The sequence below is a fragment of the Hirundo rustica genome, chromosome 17, assembly GCF_015227805.2.
Source record: "Hirundo rustica isolate bHirRus1 chromosome 17, bHirRus1.pri.v3, whole genome shotgun sequence".
Classification (NCBI taxonomy): domain Eukaryota; kingdom Metazoa; phylum Chordata; class Aves; order Passeriformes; family Hirundinidae; genus Hirundo; species Hirundo rustica.
This window is the reverse complement of record NC_053466.1, coordinates 2,220,753-2,237,573: the sequence shown is the minus strand read 5'-3', so window position 1 is coordinate 2,237,573 and position 16,821 is coordinate 2,220,753. Positions and strand designations below refer to the sequence as shown.

Genomic DNA, 16,821 nt, shown 5'->3' with positions numbered 1-16,821 from the left:
TTTCTTGTGTCGTAGACTTCTGCAACAGAGGAGCCTGATGCCACTAAGAAAAGTGTCTGCTTCACTCTGAATTTTTCTCCTGAAATCCTAGAGATTATTGTTGAAACAAAGTACATGGAACAACTAGGGCTTCCAGTCCCAGAAATGGCGAGATACATGGCATTACAGGAAGACAAATACCTTAGGTAAGGCTGGAACAGAATATCTGCTCACTTACAAGCTTATGGCTGCATTCCAAGCGCTTTCACTCCAAACTGGAACAGGCCCTGAGTCATCACATTCTGGAAATATGAGAGCTCTTAGTGATTCTTTTTTTTAAGGGTAGGATTTCTAATGGCCATGTTGCTCTTTTAAGCTTTCCTCTGGCTCTCTTTGCATCCTTTCTGCCGTAGGATTGTTATACAAATTAACAACTTGTCCAAATCTGAGAGGAAAATAATTTGCAATGAATTGTTACTACCATTTAGATTTCAGCTCATTTCAACTCACTATTGCATTGTTCCTGTACAGCCTTGGATGAGTCAGTTGTGTCTGAATTATCACAGACATTTAGCACAGAGATGTGCCAAGAAGTCCCTAAATGGATTTTAAAGTTCACCTGTTCAGTTCTCTAATGTGCTTCAAGCTGGGGCAGGAGAGGTTTGTCCAACCATATGAAACTTTTCTTTTGTTTTCAGTGGGAAATAAATTACCTTTATAATCAATACACATTCACTGGTTAGTTCTGCAAATTTTGCTTTATATGGAAGTCTGAGTAGAAGGATGGAAGTTCTCTGCTCTTTGGTGGAGTTTGGAGCTGTTTTTCAAGAAAATCATCATTTTTTGTGTTTTGTTGTTTTGTGTTTCTTACATTCCTTAGGTACACAAGTAAATTGAAAGCCATGCTGGATCGCTATCACAAATTAATGGGGATGATGAATGAAGCAGAAACCAAACTTCTTGATCACTATGTGCAAGAACTCTGGAGAATATTGAAATCAGGACACAAAAGACTCACGTGGAAGTCTGTAGGTAAGGGTGATACTATTTTAAAATGGCCTCAGATGTTTACTTTCAGTTAAAATAATCTCCTCAGTTCTGCAGTCTATTTTTTATGGTGGCAGAACATAAGATCCATCCTCTTGCCACAGGGGCAGAATAGCAGGTTAGACAAACTCTGAACCAGGAGATATTTCGTGTGGTTTTTTATATTTAAAAGACTGGAGATGGTTAGAAACCCTTAGCTAAAAGCTATAAGGGAGCAAGAGGAAGGATTAGCTGAGAAAACATCTGGTTTTGCAAAACCTTGGGTCATTCCTAGAGCTAAAACATGTCTGGTTGTGGCAATTTTGATGCATTCATGAATTACTTGTTAAAAGAGAAAAAACCAAATGGTTATGATTTATTTCAAGGTATTGGTGAATTTATTCTCCAATGTACACAAACCATTGGGAAGTTAGAGTTACTTGTCCATCAGATTCATAATATTTCAGAAGACATAAGCAGCAAACTTCAGTCCATAGAATCAACAGACCTCTTGAAGTTTCCACGTTCAAAAAATGGTGACAAACTTCCTGGTAAGTCTTTATATTTTCATTTCCAAGCTCTGTGGTGTTGTATTTTTTTCTGTCTGCTACTTTGTGGTTTCAGTTGCTAAGATCAACCCTCTTAATTGTTACCTAAACTGGTAACAGTAGTAATTCAGGGTGTAAGAGAGGGTGGAACTGGTTTCCTCAGAAATGGCAGCAAGCTGGTTGTCTGCCAGATCTCTCTGTCACTTGAATGGGTGATGGATCAAATTACTTTCAACACTTCCTAGTTGTACAAAGGTTGCTATTAAATAATTGATTCCAATTAAAATTCATATTTCAGAGGGCTGAAATATTATTAAATTAAGTATTTATAAGTGAAGATACTTTTTATCATTATGTAAGATCAATTTCATGTTCACAAATAAAACCCAGGTAATTATTCCATTGTATAAAACTGTTAGATCTTTTGCAGTTAATAATGCTATTTTTTGTATCTGTTGCAGGAGCAAAAGAGTTTTTTGACTATGTTAAGTGTGAACAAGCAAAAGAAGTGGAACAACTGGTTAGAAAGTATTCTGCAATTCCACAACAGCTAATAGAAGTGGAAAGACGAGTTGCCAGTACAAATAGTGGCAAATCTCCAAAATTAGCTTCCTATTATGCATCTTGGGAAAACAGAATTTACCAGGCGTTGACACAGTTAATTGTGAAGTAAGTCAATTGTTTGCTTTAATAGGTTTCCAGTCATTTTCAGGTTCTCCTGGTTCTGTTGATGAGTTGTGTGTACTGACATTCTGTTTGAACCCATCTGTGACTTACAGCTTCTGTAAGATTTGCCTTTTTTTTTTTTTTTCCTGTGAAGAATGAAGAACTGGTAACAAGGTACAGATGAAACCCAGATTCTGAGAAAATGGATATTGGCATGTTGTTGGCATAAGAGAGAAATAAGACACATTTTTTGCCATATGTGTAGTTGCACTTCCCTGGTTTATCTCTAAAATCAAGGTTTTGTTCTCTTAAAGAGCACGATTTTGAGAACTTGGTGTCTGAGTGCCAGGTGCCTCCCTGTAGTGCCTGGGACATGAGTCCAAAACCAAAGATTTTACTTGTTTTGCAGCGGCTGAGGCCAGTGCTGGAGCAAGATATTATGAAGGCTTCTCTTGCAAGCGAGGTTTTATTGCACTACAGCATTGCAGCACTATTGTAATATCTGTGTAAGCTTCCCAACCCTCTCTTCTTCCCATGATCCATGTTCTGTAATCTGATCCATGCTCAGATGACTTTGCTGCGATTTCTTGTCTGGGCTCATGCAGTGGAAGTTGACCACAGTCTCAGGATCCTTTTGCACCAGAATATCTCCATTCATTCCTTCCGACAACTTCTTTTAGCAAGTCAAGCTTTTGCATTAAATCAGTTCAGTGGGACAGTTCTTCTCCCAGACACATCAGTGTTTCCAGCTGGAATCAGTGGTAACGCAGGTTACAGATCTAAGCACACACTTGAAAATTGCAGCCTCTCTTGAGCATTTTCCTGGGGGCAGCACCTGATTATTTCTATCTTTGACACTAATTTTTTTTTTTTCCTTTCTCAGGAATTTACAGGCTTTTAATGCAACTGTTGTTGCAAGTGTGCCACTACTACAAATAGAAGTGGTTTTATCTGATACTGAGATAACCCTGCAACCTAATGCCAGTGAGATTGAAAAAATGACTGTGCAATTTATCCAAGACTGTGTTGAGATCACTAAGGTGATTTTTGATAAATATTTCTTTTTGTTTCCAGAATTTGCTTGTGATTATAATGAACTAATCTTATTTTATGCTTGGGTAAACGTAAATGTCAAAGGGGAGATTAATTTTGCTTTATCTTGAAATCAAAATATCCGGTACATTGTTCTAATTTTATAGATGTGTAGATGTGGCACATGGGGACATGTACAATTTAGTGGTGACTTGACAGTCCTGGACTCAATGACCTTAGAGGGCTTTTCAACCTAAATGATTCCATGAATGATTTAACTAAAATGACTCAGCAAGGTAACTGTTTTCTGACCCTGTCTTTATGACTCCAGCATTTCGTACGCTGGATGCACGGTACGTGTATCGAATGCCCTCCTCAGCACGTCAAGGTGGATGAAGTTGTCACTTTCAGCTTTTATAGTGACATCTCCCAGAGCCCTCTGATAGCTGAACAGGCTGTTCTCATCACTCAGAATGTCCACAAACTCCTGGCTTCTCTCAGCAAGTGTTTGAACCAATGGAAGAGGTATGAGCTGCTGTGGAAATCAGACAGAGGTGCAGTCCTGCACCGTTTAGCTGCAGAAAAGCCTGCCTGTGTTGTCTTTGATGAGCAGTTGCAGTTCTATATGAAGGTAGCTCAGGAAGTGACTCAACAGCCCTTGATTAAAGATGAACAATTTATCAGGCTTCAGCTGTCTCCTTTAGCCTCTGCAGTGCAGGAGAATGCTAAAAGCTGGGTGATGTCACTTGGGAAGCTGCTTAATGAGTTAGTGAGAGAGGAGCTCTTCAGCCTTCGAGATGAGATTCAGGTAGGTGTCTTCAGTTTGTTTTTTCTGTTATCTTTATCACATAGACTAAAAATGAATCTGGCATGTTATTCGCTTGTGTTTTGTGTTTGATTCGTTATTGTAATTCTGACAATTGCTTTGTCAGTGTTGACTCTGGAAATGATCTTTACTTTTTACAGAGATTATCAGAGAATGTGAATAGACCTCCTGAAACCCTGGACGATCTCAGAGTTGTCCTGAACGCGTTTGGGGTGGTCAAAGGTATAACCATGGAGGTGGAACTGAGATACTTGGACATTGGGGAGAGATACAGAACTCTTGCAATGTACAATATTCCAGTAAGTGCACATCTGATCATCTTTCAGATCTCAGCTAAGGGCACAAATGCCTCACATGTGAATGAAGAAGCATTTTCCTTTCAAGACATGTTACAGAATGACAGTGTTGTTGAGGTTTGGAGGGATTCCCTTCTCAAATCAGTATGCCCACTTTAAAATGGACATATGGCATGTGTTTAAATCTGATTAAGGTTGCTTCAGTACTGGTTTTGTGTTTTTCAAATTTATAACCTGAGCACATATTCCTCACTTCCTTTTGAAAGTGTGTGTCTGCTTAGTTTTTGTGAGAGGTGCTACTTGTTCTGTTTTAGGTATCTAAAGAAGAGCAAGAGAAGTCTGACCATCTTAGGGAAGCGTGGGAGACTCTCTTGATGGAAGCAGCAGAAGTTAGTCGTAACCTAGATTGTAAAGGAGGTGTAAAAGAAAAATTCACAAAGGTAATATTTGTAATTAGTATTGAAAACAATTAGAAACGGAAGCTTTTTAATGGAACTATTTAAACGCTGTTCTCTTTAGGTGACACAGCAACAGGTTGAGGAATATACCAAAGAGACAGAAGATTTTTTCCAGAAACTCTTGACTGAGGGGCCTGGTGTTGTTGGGGATGATCTTGATAAAGGTAAATGGATTAATGTGTGTGATGTTTTGAAAATATTAGTCTTCAGACAATTCAAATTTTATATAAAACAAGAAAACGATGCTTTCTTTATTAACATACAAACTCCTCAGTTGGGAATGTGAACATTTTTAGTACTGGAACATCTACAGACTATCTGCAAATTCTGTCTTATTTATTTCCCATGAACCCTGTGATGATTTATCTGGAAAAAATCTTCTCCTTTCCCAGGACTAGAACTCATGGCTATGTTTGAAAAAGAATTAGAGAGACTGGAAAAAAGGCAGCGGGAACTGGGCAGTGCTGAGAAACTTTTGGGCTTGCCAGCAACGGCGTACCCGAACTTAATAAAAGCACAGGAAGATGCAAAAGCTCTGAAGCAGGTCTATGATATTTATGCACAGCTAAAAGTGAGTGTCACACTGAGTCTGCAGGGGCACTGTGTTCATGCACAGACACACAGCGAAGGTGGGGGACAGAAGAAGAGGATGCATTGCTCCGTGGTTACTGTCAGCTCTGAAGCCTTTGCATGCAATAAGCTATGCCCTGTGAAATGATTTTAATAATATTAGTGCAGCACTGTCAGTGTCTCCATGGTGGGACAAACACATCCACTCACCAGATGGAAACAGATTTCTCCCAGGCTCTAATAACTGTTGGATGGCATTTTACTGAACATGGTTCCTGGTCAGTTCAGTGAAACTATTTTTGGATATAGGATGTGTACAGGTGACAGTGGGTATCTCAGGCTTTAACTATTTTTAAAGAAGTTTAATTTCTCCAAAATTTAAATGCTCTGTAAAATATGTTCCTGTTCTCCATATTCCTTTTTTACTATTTCTTATACAAGTGATTGTGTTTGGCTATAAATCTGTCTTGGATATGGACTTGTCTCTCCCTGTGTTTGTAAAATGTTAATACAATTACATTTTGGGGGCTAAAACTAAAAGGAATATGATTTTTTCCCCATCTTAATGTCCTTATTTCCAGGCAGCTAAAGAGGAATGGTCTCAGACTCTCTGGATAAACCTCAATGTCAGGGTTCTTCAGGATGGAACCGAAGGATTTCAGAAAGTCCTTCGGAAGCTGCCCAGAAAAGTGCGCGGTATGCCAATAGCTGTCCAACTGGATAAAAAACTGAAGGCTTTTCTGAACTCCATTCCTTTGTTGCTTGATTTGAAAAATAAAGCTTTAAGGGAAAGGTTTGTTTTGATTTATTTACATCACTATATATAGAAGTATTTGATGTTAGAACTTTCAGTTTCCATTACTGGGGTCATGCCATGTCCTGGAGCTTGGAATTTTATTTCTGGCTAATGAGCTTGTGCAATAGCATGAAAGATGCTGCCATGACTGGGATACTTTATGTATTCAAACTAGTAGTTCTTGTTTAAACAGCAGGGTGCTTAAACATGAGTTCATTATTATATGTTACACTTGTTTTTGTTTTTCTTTTTACTGTATCATGGTGTTAAACTGATGTGTCAATTTAAAACAGGCATTGGGAAGACCTTATGGAGAGAACAGGAACAAGGTTTGAAATGAAAACAGAAACGTTCACTTTGCAAAATATGTTTGCCATGGAACTTCACAGACACAAGGAGGTTATTAGCGATATAGTTGGCACTGCTGTTAAAGAGCTTAGCATTGAGAAGGTAATGTATTGAATTATAGAATCATAGTAAAATTAAAAAGACAAAGATGACAACAATCAGTTTTCTTTAAGATTTTTAAATTGGCATGACTGCAAGTTTGGCCATCTTCAGGGAGGTGCCATGAGCTACATGAGCTAAGATCTATAGCTCTGTTAAGGAGCTCCTACTGGCACAGGATCCTTGCAGAATTGGGTTTGGCAGCAGCATATTGGATTTCTATGATTACAGTAAGAAAGTTTGTCCTATGAAAATGCATCTGAAGAAGGATCCATTCTCTTGCTATCATGCTTTGAAATAAAGCCTTCTTTATAAACCAGAATTAGAAAATCTGTGCAAAAATTTTACTGGATTAGCTATTTCATTTTTTTTGCTAAGATTATAGTTCTCCAGTTTTTGAAGACTGAAATATGCATCTTTTTATGTTCACCTGCAGGGAATGAAGGAAATAATAGAAACGTGGGAAAATATGAAATTCCCTGTAGAAGTGTACACCAAAGGCACTGAGACACGAGGCTTTATTCTGGGATCTGTAGAGGAAATTTTAGAGACTCTTGATGACAACAATGTCAATCTTCAGAGTTTTTTGGGCAGTCGATTTGTGGGTCCTTTTCTTTCATCTGCTCAAAAATGGGAAAAAACTCTGTCATTGATTGGTGAAGTAAGCGAGGTACGAGGAAAGCGCTGGACAAATTAATTAATGTTTATTATTTATAATCCAAAATTTCCATTGTACTTCTCTTTCCTCTTATGATAACCTTTGATTCTTAGATGTGGCTATCAGTTCAGAGAAAATGGATGTACCTGGAGAGCATTTTTGTTAGTGCAGATATCAGATCACAGCTTCCAGAGGAAGTCAAAATATTTGACCGTGTGGACAAGATGTTTAAACAGGCAAGTAGCTCACTTGTGATCACCATAATTATTTAGTCCATTTTGCTTCCAGTTCCACACTTACTTGTAGACTTCTATAAGTCTTCTGAAAATAATGTGCTATAATTCAATGAATGTGAGATCGAGGAACCCAGGAATTGTGTGTTTTCCTTTACATCTGTCATAACCAGAAGAATTCTCCTGATTTAGCTAAGATGGGCAGAGGTGAGATCCTTGGCTGGCAGCATGGGGTAGGCAGAATCTCCTTTTCCTTTCATTGTTTACAGCTTTTTACTTTTACCTTGATAAGAAGACTCTTAGATGTGTTCCTATCGATTGAGGACCTATGCACATGCTAAAAAGGCTTTGCTGCTTCATGCCACTGTCCCCATAGTTGAACACATATTCCTGGTATGATTATGGCTTTCTTTTCTGTTTCCCATGTGCAAAATTGAGAGAGTACTGTGATTTTGAAATATGATTGATCACTCCTTGAAGTACCATTGTGTCCAGGAGCAAAGTCGGGTATGTGCTTAAGATGGCCTGACTGGGGATACAGGCTTGTCTGGCTGACACTTGCTTTTACAGTTCTGTCTTCAAAACTACCTTCATGTTTTCATACAGCACTGCGGCACCACAAAGCCATTTCAAAACCATTTCAAACCCTTTGATTCACTTCCATAAGGGCCTGTACTGCTTGTGCTGTTTGCATGGTTTGTCATGAATTAAATATAATTTAATATAGCCTATTGCTGTTCAACATTTTCTAAACTTCCCTTTCTCCCTGTGTAGATAATGGATGAAACTGTAAAAGACCCGACGATAAAAAAATGCTGTGAAGCCCCAAATCGTCTGTCAGACTTCCATCATATAAACAATGTTCTGGAGAAATGCCAAAAAAGCTTGAATGATTATTTGGATTCCAAGCGAAATGCTTTCCCCAGATTTTTCTTTATATCTGATGATGAGTTGCTCAGTATCCTTGGCAGCAGCAGTGCACTCTGTGTCCAGGAACACATGATAAAGGTACAATGTCTGGCTTTCCACAGTGCCTTGTGCTTTTGGGTGCTTTAAAAAGTTTAACAGACTGTACAGTACATGCTCATAAAGGATGCATGAATACTTTTTGCATACAAAGAGAATCCTGGCAGCATATTGAAGAAGCTTCTGAATAACCTGATCAAATCTGATGCACAGTCTCTGCTGCCTCTCACACTGGTTGGTAGCAGTTATGGCAGAGGAACATTCAAGATACACCAGAATGATTTATCATTAAACAACTTTCCTCAGAGATTGTAGCTCCTCCTAGCTCCTATTTTCTAGGGAAAAAAAGAAAAATCAATGCCATTTGTGCCTGATTATCTGCTTGATATTCTGCAGTTCTGCTGCTTGGCTATATATCAGCATTTGTATTTGATTATTTAGGAGTCAGATCCGTTTCTCTGGAGGAGAGCCAGGGCTGCATACATTTTCATCTTGGAGGCTTTATTTCTAAAATGCTGGTGAATTTCTTTGCTGGTGCATTTCAGATGTTCGATAATATAGCCTTGCTGAGGTTCAAGGACGGTGACAATGATGAGAAGATTGCCACAGCCATGATCTCAGCTGAGGGGGAGGTGATGGAATTCCGGAAGGATGTCCCTGCTGCAGGCAGAGTGGAGAATTGGATGACAGTGGTGCTGGAGGAAATGAGACAGACCAACAGACGCCTCACCAAGGAAGCCATTTTTCGATATTGTGAAGACAGAAGCAGGTGAAACAATCAGTGTCAAGGATAACACAAATAAACTGATGTGTTAGTGATATAGAAAAGTTAAGGCATAATTTTACAATTCCTACCCAATTTAGTCTGTGTTTCTCTATGTGGAGGGATATGAATACATTCCAGTGTACTATTTTAACCAACTATGAAGAAGGCATAATCTCTCATATCTATTTTCCTGAGTCCTGAGTTTTATTTTTGGTGTTGTGTGTTCAGTAGGTTTTTCTCACAATGAATACCAGTTGGCAATTTTATACCTGGAACAAGCAGCTTTTCCATCAGAATATTTCCTAGGCTTTTGAAATTCCACAGCATACTTTGATAGAATTCTGTGTATCTCTGAAAAGTTTGGCTTGTGTTGTAGCTGTTGCAGGAACAGGAGGAACTTCTTTTTTGTTGTGTGGGTATTTTTTTTTTTTTTTTCTTTCCTGATCAGTTACTTAAAATAAACAGCAACTCAGCCTCCCTCACTATATGTGTTTTCCATAGAGTTGATTGGATGTTGCTCTTCCAAGGCATGATGGTGCTTGCTGCTAATCAAGTGTGGTGGACTTGGGAGGTAGAGGATGTCTTTCGGAAAGTGAAAATGGGAGAAAAGCAGGCAATGAAATTTTATGCTAAAAAAATGCACAAGCAAATCGATGACCTGGTTACCCGCATTACAATGCCCCTGAGCAAAAACGACAGGAAAAAATACAACACCGTCCTCATCATCGACGTGCACGCCAGAGACATCATTGACGTATTCGTCAGAGACAGGTAGACACCACCTCCTACTCCTGAGCAAACACCCAATCTAGAAGCTGCACCGCCATCCTTTTGGCTCAGGTGAGCTCTGTCTCCATGCAGCATTCTGCAGGCTCAGGAGTTCGAGTGGGAGAGCCAGCTGCGGTTTTACTGGGAGCGCGAGCCGGACGAGCTGATGGTGCGGCAGTGCACCGGCGCCTTCTCCTACGGCTACGAGTACATGGGGCTCAACGGGCGGCTCGTCATCACCCCGCTCACCGACCGCATCTACCTCACCCTCACACAGGTGCGCTCGAGGACATTTCACCAACCACTTGTTACACTTCGACAGTCGCATCCTTGTTTTGCTGCCTCTTCCTGCTGTCTCCCAGTGTGAACGCTAAGGTGTTTGGAATCGGTTGTGGTACCCTTCTCACCTCATTTCCTCAAAGACAATGTAGAAGGGATTTATAGATAAAGTTTAAAGTCTATTGTACCCAAGGGTTCATTTGTGGGTTTGTTACCAACCTAACATAAATCTGATCCAAGCTTTGCTTTGCTTTTTGGTTTGTCTTTGAAGGCTCTATCAATGTTTTTGGGAGGAGCACCAGCAGGACCAGCAGGTACAGGGAAGACAGAAACAACCAAAGATCTGGCCAAAGCACTGGGTTTGCTGTGTGTAGTGACAAACTGTGGAGAAGGCATGGACTTCAAAGTAAGAGCTAAAGATCTGTGTTCTCTGATAAAATGCCAATTTCTGTTCTTTATCAGTGCCCAGGATAAGGACATACTCTGAACTTCTACATAAGTATTTCCCTTAGAGATACCGCGCTGTTTGATAATTCAATTTAGTAAAACTGTCGATTTTGAATAAATTCCTGAAGGAATTTCAGGCCCTTTCAAGCAGGAGAGCGATGACTGAATGCTTACATACAGTCATTAAATAGATACACGTGTATGTGTGTGTTTAAGTTTATGATAGGCAATCTACACTTGGCAAGTAATTATTGCAAGACCTTATGACTGATGAACATCCAGAGGTTTATCCACCATTAAGAATTTTATTGTCTTCCAAATTTTTTTGACTCTGAATGCTTTATATAGTCACTGCTGAGAAGTTTTTCTTGTTGTTCCTTTTAGGCAATGGGTAAAATTTTCTCAGGCCTTGCTCAGTGTGGTGCATGGGGATGCTTTGATGAGTTCAATCGCATCGACGCTTCTGTGCTTTCAGTCATTTCTTCCCAGATTCAGACGATCCGGAACGCTTTAATGAATGGGTGGAAAAGATTTCAGGTAAACATTAAAAAAGAAGAGTAATTGTGAAGGCTGATCTCGGTTTTCATGCCAAGATACAGGGTTAGACCCCATCATTAGATCAAAGGGCTGCTGCTTCTGTAATTCAGTTTGTGCTGAGCATTTTAAACTCCTGAGTATGTACTTTTGGTTTGAAAGATGTTAAATCCTTGCTGATTGCCTAATCCTTTGCTAGGTTCCTCCTTTGTGAAGAGAGATAAAAGTGATCCTAATAGGATAATAGCAAGTAAATGGGGTAATAGTCTAGCAGTAATGAGGAGCAGCAGTAATTTCACTTGACAAGGATTGTGAGGCTTTATTTACTGAGGCTTTATTTACTGATGCTTATTGGAATTCAAAAACCTCAGACAGAACATCTGAGGCTTGTGAAATATCTTAAAGAAGGTACATTTATCCCACTGTTTGTATCAAGATGCCTGTCTAAAGCTGAATATTTTAGCACTTTGTCCTAAGTGGATGCCCCAGTATTACTAGTTTTCTCTTTGAGCAAATAATATTTTTTTAGTTCCTAGTTCACATTGTTCTAATGTTTTCTTATGCCTTTAGTTTGAAGGACAGGAGATTTCCCTTGACAGCCGTATTGGCATTTTTATTACAATGAATCCTGGTTATGCTGGACGGACTGAGCTCCCTGAGTCTGTAAAAGCTCTCTTCAGGCCTGTGGTTGTCATTGTACCAGATCTTCAGCAGATCTGTGAAATAATGCTGTTTTCTGAAGGGTTCCTTACAGCAAAGGTAAGAAAATTCTCTTGTTACCCATGCCTATGTACCCACCCATGTTTGCATGGCCAGTAACATTGTCCACATTTGTGATAATTTAAATTAAATCTCAAACAGGTCCTGGCCAAAAAGATGACAGTGCTGTACAAGCTGGCAAGGGAACAGCTTTCTAAACAACATCACTATGATTTTGGACTGCGGGCTCTTAAGTCAGTGTTGGTAATGGCTGGAGAATTGAAAAGAGGATCAGCAGACCTCAGTGAGGTAGATTTACTGCTTCTTTACCCTGGGCATATCATCTTTTTCATTAGAAAGGGGATGTGCTTCCCCAGCTGATGTAGTTTGTCTGGTTTGGAAATAGGAACATTGGTGTTATTTGTCTTATTATTTCACTTTGTTCTTATTGAGTTTCTTTGTGCTCTCTGCCATTATAACTCCAGTCAAAGTAGAGACATCTATGGAAAATGAGATGTTTTCCTGCTTGTTAAGTCCAGGATGTAATTAGCCAGATGAATATCTCTGGATGACTAAAAATACCTGGCTTTTGAACAGTGAGTGCTGCAGCTCAGGGAAGCTGTGATGTGGCCACTGCAGCCATTTGGCATTTGATTAACATGGTAGAAAAAAAGCAGTGTGTTATTCTTAGTTATTGATATGCTTAATCCTTATAAAATAACCACTGTTGTTTCCACTAGAAACTGATGACAAAAAATTTTCTAAAAGCTGTACTGAGGTAATTGAGCAATAATTTTTAAAGATTTAAAGTCTTGAAGTACCTCATTTTAGCTGCTAAGTTAACTATTTGGTAAAGATTGGTTTTGCTGTGTTTTGTCTAGGAAGTTGTGCTAATGAGAGCTCTGCGAGATATGAATCTTCCTAAATTTGTCTTTGAAGATGTACCTCTCTTCCTTGGCCTAATCTCTGACCTGTTTCCTGGCCTGGATTGCCCTCGAGTCCGCTACCCTGACTTTAATGATGCTGTAGAACAAGTGCTGGAAGAACGGGGTTATATTGTTCTACCAGTCCAGGTATAAAAGATGTTAATTGCTTGAGGTTTTGTTTTAAACATGAGGCTGCAGGTGCATTGTTGCACCCTGGAGTGGCTCCCGGAAAACTTACATGATATAGCCCAGCTGCTAACCTTGTCCAAGGAGTTATGACAGTGGACTACTGAACCCATGTTTATTTTTCAGGTGGATAAAGTAGTTCAGATGTATGAGACAATGTTAACTCGTCATACCACAATGGTGGTTGGACCTACTGGAGGTGGCAAGACAGTTGTTATTAAAACCTTGTGCCAGGCCCAAAACAAGTGAGTGTAGAATGTAAAGCAGGCTGTAAAATGGCACAGCCTGTATTACTCAGCTCTGTCCAGTCATGACGGGATCAACAGCTGCCCAGCTGCTTGGGTTAGCATGAGATGATGCTGTGACATTTCACTGTTGCTTTTCTTGCTGTGTCTTTAGGCTGGGATTGCCGACAAAGCTTTACACACTGAACCCTAAAGCTATGAGTGTGATTGAGCTGTATGGGGTCCTTGACCCTGTCACACGAGACTGGACAGATGGAGTCCTGTCAAACATTTTTCGGGATATCAACAGACCCACTGACAAGAAAGAGAGAAGGTAGGCAGCTAGAAATCCTTGTGGTGGTTTTGAGATCCTGGAGTTCAGATCAATTAAAAAAAATAGATATAGCACTATTTAAAAAACCAAATGCTAAATAAATAGAAAGTGTCTAGGGGTCTTTCTGTCTCCTGTGAGTTTCTAGTCTCAGTGAAACTATGCAATTATAAAAAATGCATGGTAGACTTCAAAATGCCTGGACTGACAATGACACCTTTGATGACACTTCTGAATTCAGAAATATGTTAGCAAAATCAGAGATCAGTCAGTGCCCCATGGCTCTTGTACACAGGTACATTCTCTTTGATGGAGATGTGGATGCTCTCTGGGTTGAAAACATGAATTCTGTCATGGATGACAACAAGTTATTGACCCTGGCAAATGGGGAGCGGATTAGGCTTCAGGCACACTGTGCTTTGTTGTTTGAGGTAAGGAATTGTACAATATAATATGCAGGAAGGGTTAGATACAGATGGGGCTTCAAAGCCTGAAAAGCAGTTAGTGTGTATCATTATTTTGTGTGATTATTTTGTAGGTTGGGGACTTACAGTATGCATCTCCTGCCACAGTATCCCGCTGTGGAATGGTCTTTGTAGATCCTAAAAATCTGAGATATGAGCCCTACTGGCAGAAGTGGGTCAAAGAAAGAGAAAATGAGGTGGGAATTTCTGCACTTGTTCAGAGAGTATCTGTATTTAACACTGAACTGTAGATGGTCTTTGGCAGAAGTGATTCCTTCAAGAACAATCATATCTGGTCAGCCAGGTGTTGATGGGAAGCTCTGTTGTCAGAACTTTTCTTTCTAGCTGAATTATTGTCTTTTTGTGTTCCTTAGAATGAGAAAGTGGAATTGGATCGTCTCTTTCAAAAGTATGTGCCCTACCTTATTGATATGATTGTGGAGGGAATTGTGGATGGCAAACAGGAACGAAGGCTGAAGACTATTGTTCCTCAAACAGATTTAAATATGGTAAGAAACAGAGAATAAAGATTGAACATGTTTAACTAAAAAGAAAACTGAATTATGGAGAAAGTAAAACCTTCCCAAAGAAGGCACAGGAAGAGAGTCTGTGCTGAAATGTCAGTTTGCTGCTGATGAACAAGCACAAAAAGGCTCCAAACAATTTAGCACCTAACAATGCTCTTCTACTGAACTTAATACACATAGCAGTAGATCCACCTGTAAGAACAAAAGACCAGCAATCAGCTGAAAGCATATTGAGAGTTTTCATGCATTTAAATGGCAGTTTTGTTTACAGATTTGTCCTTTTTCCAACAGATCGTGCAGTTGACTGTGATGCTGAACATCCTGCTGGTACAGCCTGAAAATCCTGATGTTCTGGAGTGTTTTTTCTTGGAAGCTTTGTATTGCTCCTTAGGTGCTTCACTTCTTGATGCTGGGAGAATTAAATTTGATGAGAATGTTAAACGGATTTCCTGCATGACTATTGTTCAGGGTGAGAACGTCCTGGCTAAGCCAGGGGAGCTGCCAGGTAGGATCTTATCCTAATTTAATCTGAATCCCATTCATTGGAATAGAAAAGTCATAGTTTTCATGAAGGTGCTAGAGTAAAGGAATTTTGGTTGATGCCTTAATGGGTTAAATCACTTGTAAATAGAACAAAGTGTTGCCCAGACTGGTCTGTAATCTTACTTTTCAGTTTCATCTCAATCAGATTGTTTTCTTAGGAAATATTTCAGTGTCCTAAAAAACTTGCAGTTGCTTAATGGTTTGCAGGTCAGCTGCCAACTTTGTATGACTTCCATTTTGATGCATCTCAAAAAAATTGGGTACCTTGGATGCAACTTGTTCCTGCATATGTTCATGATCCTGAAGTGAAATTTCTTGACATTCTAGGTGAGTGTAAGATAAAATAGAGTGATGATGTGCTTTTAATTCATAATGTGCCACCACTGAGTGCATGGTACTTAACATGAGACATCCTTATTCTGTACTGAAGGTCGTCACAAATCAGTTTCTTCAGAGTTCTTCTCACAGTAGTTTAGCAGTCATAAAGTTGATGTTTACAGCATTGTGTAATCAAAAAGTGAGGAAAGGATGAAAGCACGATTCAGTTAATAAGGCTTATTTAGGAGCTAATAATGCCTTTTAAAAGCTGGAATAGCAGAAGATGCACAGTTTGCTCTACCAGAAATTCTAGGAAAACAGCTCGTTGTTCAGGTATTCAGTAGATAAAAATCACATTCTTAGGGCTGTTACTGGTTGTTACTTCAAGCATTGCTTAATGGTGCTTTTCATAGTTAAAGACAAATTTAGGCACATTAATTTACAGTGATACTCCAAGCACAGGTTAACTTCAGCACAGGTTAACTTCACTGAAATGAGAAATAAATTTTCTGAAATTGCTCCAAATGCAGGCAATTCACATAGAAAAAAATTCAGCTCTCTAGAGTTCTGGGAAAATGCTTATGATCAAAATAAATCCTGATTATATCCTTGAAATAGGGATTAAATGGAGCTTAACCAAACCATGACCCTCCTATATCAAAGATAACTTCTTTTTTAGCGTATATATATAGAAGAAAAGGTCCCTATGACAAAGACTGAAAAGAGATGGTTAAGCAATTAAAATTTTCTTTCAGCATTGTTAGTGAATCGCTAATTCAGATTATGTCTCTGTGCAACTGCATGTTAATACCTTGAGAGTGTGTTCCAGCACTATTCTATAAATATAAATCCCCAGCTGTAGTGCATTTTCATTTAGCCAGTGATTGTGCTCCTGCTCTTTTTCAGTGCCCACAGTGGATACCACACGCACTGCTTGGTTGCTGGAACAGATGGTAAAAGTGAAACGCCCGGTTGTGCTTGTAGGTGAATCGGGTACATCTAAGACAGCAACCACACAGAACTTCCTAAACAATCTGGACAAAGACTTTAATGTATGTGTGAGACATTTTGCTCTCTTTGTAAAGCTGCATTTCCATTCTTTGCCCTTGTGTTGAATTTGCATTGTGAAGCCTGAGTCTACAGGTTGCAATATTGACTTGGGTAATGTGGCTGCAAACTCCAGACGCAAAGTGTGTGACTCATTTGAAAATTCTACAAGATCAAAGATGTTTTGTCCTCTTTTACCTTTTACAGACTCAATTATATAAAGTTAAAATGTATTGTCAAAGTGCTAAGGATGGGATTACT

The 16,821-nt window shown here is 39.3% G+C and overlaps 1 protein-coding gene across 1 annotated transcript in view; it reads left to right on the top strand.

Moving 5' to 3' along the window:
• The window catches only part of DNAH10 (dynein axonemal heavy chain 10), a 48,449-nt gene that overhangs the window by 7,473 nt on the left and 24,155 nt on the right, over positions 1–16,821 (top strand). The window contains exons 13-43 of the mRNA XM_040081126.2: positions 16–185; positions 860–1,011; positions 1,392–1,556; positions 2,015–2,222; positions 3,103–3,259; positions 3,583–4,059; positions 4,218–4,376; positions 4,688–4,813; positions 4,893–4,995; positions 5,224–5,402; positions 5,983–6,194; positions 6,491–6,647; positions 7,081–7,314; positions 7,416–7,538; positions 8,310–8,543; positions 9,047–9,270; positions 9,769–10,038; positions 10,129–10,312; positions 10,586–10,720; positions 11,146–11,298; positions 11,866–12,054; positions 12,157–12,303; positions 12,876–13,067; positions 13,233–13,351; positions 13,506–13,664; positions 13,957–14,092; positions 14,200–14,322; positions 14,500–14,634; positions 14,944–15,157; positions 15,403–15,522; positions 16,420–16,565. Of these exons, the coding sequence (XP_039937060.1) occupies positions 16–185; positions 860–1,011; positions 1,392–1,556; positions 2,015–2,222; positions 3,103–3,259; positions 3,583–4,059; positions 4,218–4,376; positions 4,688–4,813; positions 4,893–4,995; positions 5,224–5,402; positions 5,983–6,194; positions 6,491–6,647; positions 7,081–7,314; positions 7,416–7,538; positions 8,310–8,543; positions 9,047–9,270; positions 9,769–10,038; positions 10,129–10,312; positions 10,586–10,720; positions 11,146–11,298; positions 11,866–12,054; positions 12,157–12,303; positions 12,876–13,067; positions 13,233–13,351; positions 13,506–13,664; positions 13,957–14,092; positions 14,200–14,322; positions 14,500–14,634; positions 14,944–15,157; positions 15,403–15,522; positions 16,420–16,565 (5,502 nt within the window). The remainder of the gene's footprint in view (positions 1–15; positions 186–859; positions 1,012–1,391; positions 1,557–2,014; positions 2,223–3,102; positions 3,260–3,582; positions 4,060–4,217; positions 4,377–4,687; positions 4,814–4,892; positions 4,996–5,223; positions 5,403–5,982; positions 6,195–6,490; positions 6,648–7,080; positions 7,315–7,415; positions 7,539–8,309; positions 8,544–9,046; positions 9,271–9,768; positions 10,039–10,128; positions 10,313–10,585; positions 10,721–11,145; positions 11,299–11,865; positions 12,055–12,156; positions 12,304–12,875; positions 13,068–13,232; positions 13,352–13,505; positions 13,665–13,956; positions 14,093–14,199; positions 14,323–14,499; positions 14,635–14,943; positions 15,158–15,402; positions 15,523–16,419; positions 16,566–16,821) is intronic.